Source organism: Caenorhabditis briggsae (genome assembly GCF_000004555.2).
Source record: "Caenorhabditis briggsae complete genome, chrIII, whole genome shotgun sequence".
NCBI classification, from domain to species: Eukaryota; Metazoa; Nematoda; class Chromadorea; order Rhabditida; family Rhabditidae; genus Caenorhabditis; species Caenorhabditis briggsae.
The window spans coordinates 5,631,023-5,638,756 of NC_013490.2; the positions used below are offsets into that span (position 1 = coordinate 5,631,023).

Genomic DNA, 7,734 nt, shown 5'->3' on the forward strand with positions numbered 1-7,734 from the left:
GAACAGTGCATTTGTTTCGCCGTTCCGCCGAGATGAGTAAGGATTCCAAACAAATAAACAAAATTGAAAAAAAAATTGAAGACCGAGCTCTTCAATGGCCACCAGGAAGCGATCTGCTGGAAATGCGACGGAGGAAAGTGCAAAACCACCTCCCAAAAAACCTGCTTGTGAGGATAGTTCTGAAAAGAAGCAAAAGAATGATAAAATCAAGAAGGATAAGAAGAAGAAGAAGGGAAAAAGGAAGTCACATAAAAAGAAAATTATTAGTACGAATCTATGAACTAGTAATTGTATCTAAATAAAAGAAATTCAGAACTCACCGCAGATGTTATGAGAGTCTCTCGAAACTACGAAAGAGATCAAATACGAATGGTTCTTCAAGAATCTGAAGGTTCTCCTCTGATCCTAGCCATCTGTAGCTATGAATGTGGAAGAAGTGTCAAGTTCGGTGATAAAATACAGATTGAGGCGGAAGTGAAGAAAAAAAGTAAGTTTTCTATCAATATCTAACATTTTAATGGTTTTTATCTGACACAGATGATTCGAACGTTGCTACCGAAATTCAGTTTGATAAGATTCTGAAAAACGACAACAACGGTGCCAGGAAACACATCTCTCGACATTCAATTTCTTGTCCACCATTTTGCAACAAGCCAAGATGTAAGTATTTATGGTAATCTAACAAATCTCTCAATATTCAACGTTTTCAGTTATCCATGAGCTATCGGATCTGGAAATCAAAAAAACTGTTTTACAAGTCAATGTTCTAGATTTGAATTTAGAAATTTATACAGGGTATGATGATTGTATAGTTCTAGCAGCCTATATTAGCTTTTTGCAGATGTGTCAATTGTAAGCATGCAATCACTCCAGAAACTGGCAAGATTCAGTGCTCCGAGTGTAGAGAATCAAAAACGAAGACAATGGTTTTTGGAAGGGTAACAGTTTCAATAAAATTCGAAAATCGCACACTGTCGTCTTCCAGATGCGAGTCATGGACTTCTCTGGACAAATATACGTCAATGTGAAAACGAAAACGATGCAAAAGTTTTTAGATATGTTTGGATATGATGACGTTGATCAGTGGATCCAATTTAAAGAACCACATGAACGGTATAGTCTTTGTTCTCCATATACTTTTGACAGACAGTTTTCAGTGCGAACTATGTCTTCCAAGCGCTGATGATCGAAATTGAAAAGGATTTGTCAAATGAATGGGAATGCACTGATGTTGCAGAAATGAACTGGCGGGCTTACGCGGATTATTTGAAGGAAAAGGTTGGTAAAGATAGCAAAGATAGCTTCGATAGTTGTTTTTTTTTTCAAATAGTATTATTCAGAATTTATTCGAAAAAATTTATTGTGATAAAAATTATTCTGGTATCGTAGCTGTGGAAGAGAAAAGCTTGTGGGCATGGCAAACGGCCCCTGTGAAGAAAAACACTGTAACCCAAAACTTTCGGACTTTTTTTCTCGATTACTATTACTTTCCGACAATTTTTGTGTTGAAAATCTCCAAACAGATCGGAGAATAAATTTTTACGAAAACCAAAAATTGCCGGAGAACAGACAGCAATGGAGAAAAAAGACACGTGTTTCCATGAAAAAAACAAAACTTATAAATTTTGAAAAGCTTGAAAAATTAGATATAATTCGACTTGACCTTTTGAAGCGATGAAAAGTAAAATAAATAGGTTAAACCGTGCCGAAGGCGCACCAGCCTGCTGTTTGAAGTATAGGGAATTGAATCAAGAGATCTTTGCTCATGTTTAGCTCAGTATTTTTTTCCTAATTTTTTTGTTTTTCAGGAGGAGAAACAACTACGACGAGCTGAAAAGAAGATGAAACAATTGTCGAACCAAAACGATTCACAATAGTTCTGAGAACCTAAAAACTTTCCATTTTTATCTGATAATTGTTTTTTTTTTGGTTAACGAGTATTTCAAATGCTTTATGTGACTGGAAAATATTCGCACGCATAAAAGAGAAACCCGGTAAAACATGTACAAGTATTAATACAACGTTAAGGTATAACAATTGTAACATTGAAAATTCTAGAAAATGATTGAATGAAAAGAATAGGTTCAGAAAGATGGCACAGTCAGCAAGTTGGCATTGTTTTGGCACTCTGAAGTTTTGAGCTTCTCAGCCAATTCTTTGTCTTCAAGTGCAGCCAATGCGATGGTGAACTCTCGTTTCGTGTTTTCTTCTTGTACATTGTACAACGTCAGAGATCCAGAACCACGTCTGTTCTTGCAACGAAGACCGCGACGACGACACTCGGACTCGAATTGGGATCCTTTAACTTTTGGACATCTTTTCACCGTACACACTTGACTTCTCAATTGCTTTTCCGATTCATTACACTGTTCGAACCATTCCTTTGTGTAGTCACAAACTGTGTTTGTTGTCACAGCACATCTGTCCAGAATCATAGTTGGGAAAGCTCCCAGTCTCGCGAATCTCCTCAATGCACCATCTCCAATATCCAAATTTTTAGTGGACAGAGACGCGAATCGAACTCCATCGATGCAAATTCTTCTGACGGTCGATGCATCCAATTGAGCCAAATGTTCATCAGTCACAGAATCAGCACGCATTCCAGTACATTGGGTGATTTCAAAGATTTCCAGAGTTTTCGCCATTGGCGCAAGAAAACGATGAAGAGATAAAGAGTTTGAAGGAGAGAAGTCGACTTGAGACAATGATAATTGAATGAGTTTTGAAAGATCAGAGAGTTGAAGAAGGCTTCGGAGGAAGTCAATGAGATCATCCGAAAGTGGAACATTCTGAAAAACAATGGAATTGGAATATAACACTTCTTCTTTGTATTATTTACCTTCAATAAAATTCTCTGAATTGAAAATCTATTGAAATTGAATTCAAAACCAGATTTCGGAGATCGAACGACATCCCATGGGACTACCGTAGTCTTTGTCTTTTGACCTTCATAACTGACCCATCTCATTTCGATTCCTTTTTTACCAAGGCCAGAAAGCACAAGACGAGATAACTGAAATGGGTTTCAATGAGACATAAAAACTACCAAAAACTAATTATCTTACCACATTCATCTTCACATCGGCTACATGGTCCATACAAGCATTGAAACGATTAGAAACTCGGCGAATAGCCAGAACGGAGGGCTGATCCGTTTTGCAGTTCTTGAGGATTTGGAAGAAGATCTCATTTGGAACGTGCTGAAAAATCAAAAACTTATGTAGACAGTAAAAAACAATTCACTGTACAATTTTCTCCCGTTCACTCTCAAAAATATCACATGATCATCTGATTGACCTTATCATTAAAAAAATCACATCAGACACAAATGTACTATTTGTGTAGTTGTACTATTTACAACTACCTTTTTTCCGGGTATATTGAGTCGTGACGTCTATCCCGTTGATCTATATTTCAGACCTTTTCTTGTGTTCTTCCCGTGGAAGAAATAGGTTCAATGCTACAAAATCATAAGACTCTTGGACAGCTGTTCGATTGAACAAACTTTTGATAGAGGGGAGAACTTTTCTAATCAAACATCTTTTGTTCCAAGAAACAGGAAATATTGAATTTGGGAGATCTAAAGAGGTGGCAGAAGTACAAAAACAAGAGAAAAAAGAGTTACCGAAAAATTTCACTCTAATAGAAGATCCCTCTGAATTTTGAGCTTATTTATCTCGGCTCCTAGAAGAGATAACAAAATGTTGTCAACTGATATAATATAGGTGATATATTTTGTCAGTCGACAAATTTTTGATATTTCTTATTGGAGTTGAGATAATTGAGCTCAAAGTGCAAGTTAAGGGTGACCTTCTATTAGAGTGTCTACGGTCGAAAAAATCCGATGTTTCGAAATTCCACTCTGAGTTTTTCAAGTTTCTGATTTTTCGAATTAACTTCGGTTTTTCTAAAGAATGTTAATTTTCTAAACTTCTGATTTTCCGATTTTCTCAATATCTTTTTTTTAAAAATTTGTTTTTAGATGCCCAGAATTTTTTTCTCTAACTCACATCAAAATATGGCATTTTCTCTTGAATTGTCACAATTTTGGCACCAGATCCAGTTTTTTGAGAAACTGTATTTGAAGACGTCGTTTTCTTTCCAGTTGAAGTTTTGGTGAGAATCCATTCAGCAAGCGATTTCAACCCATTTTTCTTTCCCTCTTTCTTCACTTTCCTACATTTTTTCTCCAAACTGAAAAAAAACTTTTTATTAGAGGTAGCTGAAAACGAATGCAATACAACTCACAAAGATCCTTTATATTCTTTTCTGAAGTCGTGAGACACTGTTGAAGTATTGAAACTACGCTTCCTTTGCAACTCCATGATTTCGAGAATTCTAAAACGAAAATATTAGATTTCAAAACAAGGAAGCTCAATTTAAGATTCAAAAATGATCGTTGAGAGAGAACAGAATGATGACAGAATCATAGAAGAAAGTGTGAAAGGCGGAGTTTAAGAGAGACGCAGAGAAATCGGAGACACTGCCGACTCCGCCCACTTCATGGGAAATTCACGTGGACAGCAATGAAACGAAGAACGAGAAAAGTGACTTTTGAAGATGTACAATGATTGAGAATAAGAAGAAGAAGAGGAGACGATAAGAATACTTGTCTAGAGATGGAATGAATTTATTTTTAGAATCACTATGATTTTCTCAGAACTGATTCCTTTCCAGATAATGGATGGTTTTAGGTTCCTGAATAATTTATATATGATCTGAATATGATGAAATGAAAGCTCAGAACATGGCTCATAAAAAACTAGGAACATTTGTACATTTGTAATTTTGAATGTTTAAACTTGTGAAACAATGTCATCTTTCTGGTGTTTGTTCTACTGTTGCTGTATCTGGAAACAATAATGCTCGTAAATTGATTGGATTGAAAGACTTATTATATTAATACGAACAATCAGAGCAGTGGAAGAGAAACACGGGTGGCTGTGGCCGAAGGTCTCACAACGAGCACTACCTTAATCTAAAAGTATTTTTATTTTTGGGATTTTCTCGTTTTTTGCTGATTTTCCCTTATTTTTCTGTAATTTTTCCCAAAAAAGTCGGAAAATTAAAATTTCTGATAGTGAAAAGATGGACTAAAACTGCACGAAAATTGAAAAAAAGACTGAAACTAAAAATTTTTTTTGGTTACTGTAATTGTAGCCGTGGGACCTTCGTTTGTATATCTGGTCCATCGATTTCTTCCAACCTGTTGTGTTCTTCTTGTTGTTGTTGTTTATAGATTTGTTGATGATTTTCAGATGATAGAACACTTAAATCATGTTGAAAAGTCTATCGAGATCAATTTCAGATTTAACAAACAATCTTTTTGATAGTCATCTGATGAAGTGATCAAAGATCAGAGCTAACTAGAAACAGGCAAATTCAGTAGATTCTGCGTTTATTTGTCCGGGCAATGACCGCGCGGAAATAGAACGACAGAATTCAGTGCGTATTCTGATCTATCTACGTCATCAAAAAGAAAAGACTGAAATATGGGTTCAACACAAGAAACCAGGTTTTTGAAAGCTCAAAATGATTATTCTCACAATAACTTTTCAAAATTCTGAAGTTTAGTATATCCCTCCAGAGATGTTGGGGACTGATATAAGAATTCCGAAGATTTCAAAAGTTTCAAAATCGATATATTCCGAAATTTCGAAACATGAAATTTTCGACATCCCCAAAAACTCCGAGAAGGCCATTTCGGATATCCATCACCGCAATTTTTATTGGAACATTCCAGAAGGTAACAATGCTCTTTGGATTGTTTTCTCACTTCTATTCTTGTTATTTTCATTTGATTTTGAACTGAAAAAGTGCACCTAAATATGGGCAATGATTAGATACTTTACACTACATCTTAACCATAAAAACAAGATTCTGAAATCAACTGAAAACGATAATTGATGTCTGGAGGAAAAGGGAACAGTATTTAGTTTCTAATTTTATCTAATAGACTCCGCCCACTACAGTATGACAAGTTGATCTTTTGAAAAAAAAAGAAGATAGAATACTTTTAAAAGTGGTGTTTGTTGTGTGATCCTTGTGCAATTCACGGGCAACAGAAATTTTGGTAGTGATAGAATTTGTATTCGAAGACGGATTTGAACTCTGCTCATGAATCTGAAGATTTTCAAAAAACATATGGGCTTTATGGAACTACAACATTGATTTTTCTAATGTCGAAGTCGCTACAGTACCCAACCATTTCCATGAAAATTTGTCTCATGGTATTTACGAACAACAACATGCTCGATCTGAACGCTTTCAATACTGACCATGGTCAGAATAAGATTAATCAGTAAACCTTGATGTATGATGTGACAATACAATTTTCAGATCCTGACCACACAACATTAGCAAAGATGGAATTTACGAAATTAGTTTCCTTGAAAAACTCGCACGAATATACCGTAAATCATGTATTTCATTCAACCTCGTTTTTTGCGAAAATAGAAAATTGAACGACAAAACGGATTCATAATTTTTAAACCATATCGATTCGAAACACCAACTTGTTAATAAAAACTTCGACATGTGAAAAACAACCAAGTTATGAGTGCTCTTCTATTAGGGGATTTACCATAAGTTATTCAACTTCCAGGAGCTGGCTATCTCTACTATTCTGGTATCAAAAAACCAGAGCTGTGGACGAGAAACGACGATGTCCGTGGCTGAATGTCTCACAACGAAAACTGCCGTAACCTAACAATTTTTTTCAGGATTTATTTTCTTGTTTCTCATTGAAAATTAACAGAAAACTTGACAAAAGGCAACACGAGAAAATAAGAAAGAAAAAATTGTTTTATGGTTACGGTAGATGTCGTTGGGTCCTCACCCTAATAGAGTTCCATCCAAACTATCAACTTTAAGCCCATATATCTCTTTCCCTACAGAGATCTCAAAAAGCGGTCAACGGATAAAATGTTTATCATAACATCCAAATAATTTTTACAGTTGACCACTTTTTGACATCTTTCACAGGAACCGAGATAAATTGGCTCAAAGTTGAAAGTTTAGGCGACACTGTAGTGTTCACTTCCGGAAAGTGATCAATAATATTCCGAATGCTCAATTATTCCGTAACCCAAATAAATCCCAGAAAAAGCATGGGTGGAATAACTGCCGAAAAAAAATTCCTTGAAAATGTTCAATGATTCGTGCTTCTCATCCGTCTCTCATCCTTCCTTACTATCTCTCTAACGTGTTCTTTGAGTCTGCGAAAACTTTCGAAAGACGACCGAAAACAACTGATGCGATTAATAGAAAACGAGACAGTGTAGATAGTGGAGAGACGCAGAGTATCGTGTCTTTCGAAAATCATTCCATTGAGGAAAGAGTAAGAAACGCAGAGAATCCATCTATCAACGAGTTTCTTATCAGTGTAACTTTTGCAGAAAGAACGAAAAAGAATAGATAATGGGGAATCGAGAGAAAACGGCACTGACTTTTGAAAGTCGCTGACACCGATTCTTCGGAGAAAAATGTTTGAGGAAAAGTGATGTCTCTCTGAAGGCATCCGAAGTTTCTGATATGTTCTTTCGGTTTTTCAAAGGGAAGAGTTTCTGAAAATATTTTATTTTTTCAATTGAGAACGAAAACCAACAGAAAAATTTATTCTAAAAACCTCAACAACGTAAAAAAAAGGTATTAGGGAACGGCTGGTGGATAATTCACAGGATAGCAAAAAGGAAATCATGGTTAAATTTTTGCTACTTTGAACGACCCAAAAAG

At 35.6% G+C, this 7,734-nt stretch overlaps 2 protein-coding genes across 2 annotated transcripts; one reads left to right on the top strand and one right to left on the bottom strand.

Annotated features, from left to right (window-relative positions):
* Positions 1 to 94: 94 nt before the first annotated feature.
* Positions 95 to 1,877, top strand: Cbr-brc-2 (the record flags this gene model as incomplete). The annotated part of the gene is made up of 8 exons (XM_045243791.1): positions 95 to 266; positions 314 to 487; positions 538 to 660; positions 711 to 795; positions 842 to 938; positions 986 to 1,113; positions 1,158 to 1,278; positions 1,809 to 1,877. The coding sequence occupies 8 exons, from the start codon at positions 95 to 97 to the stop codon at positions 1,875 to 1,877; spliced, it is 969 nt and encodes a 322-aa protein (XP_045096418.1).
* A 207-nt stretch (positions 1,878 to 2,084) lies between these two features.
* On the bottom strand, positions 2,085 to 4,325 carry CBG18219 (the record flags this gene model as incomplete). Its single annotated transcript, XM_002642191.1, has 5 exons — positions 2,085 to 2,789; positions 2,840 to 3,013; positions 3,066 to 3,200; positions 4,011 to 4,194; positions 4,249 to 4,325. 5 exons carry the CDS (start codon positions 4,323 to 4,325, stop codon positions 2,085 to 2,087), a joined length of 1,275 nt encoding a protein of 424 aa, XP_002642237.1.
* Positions 4,326 to 7,734: the final 3,409 nt, after the last annotated feature.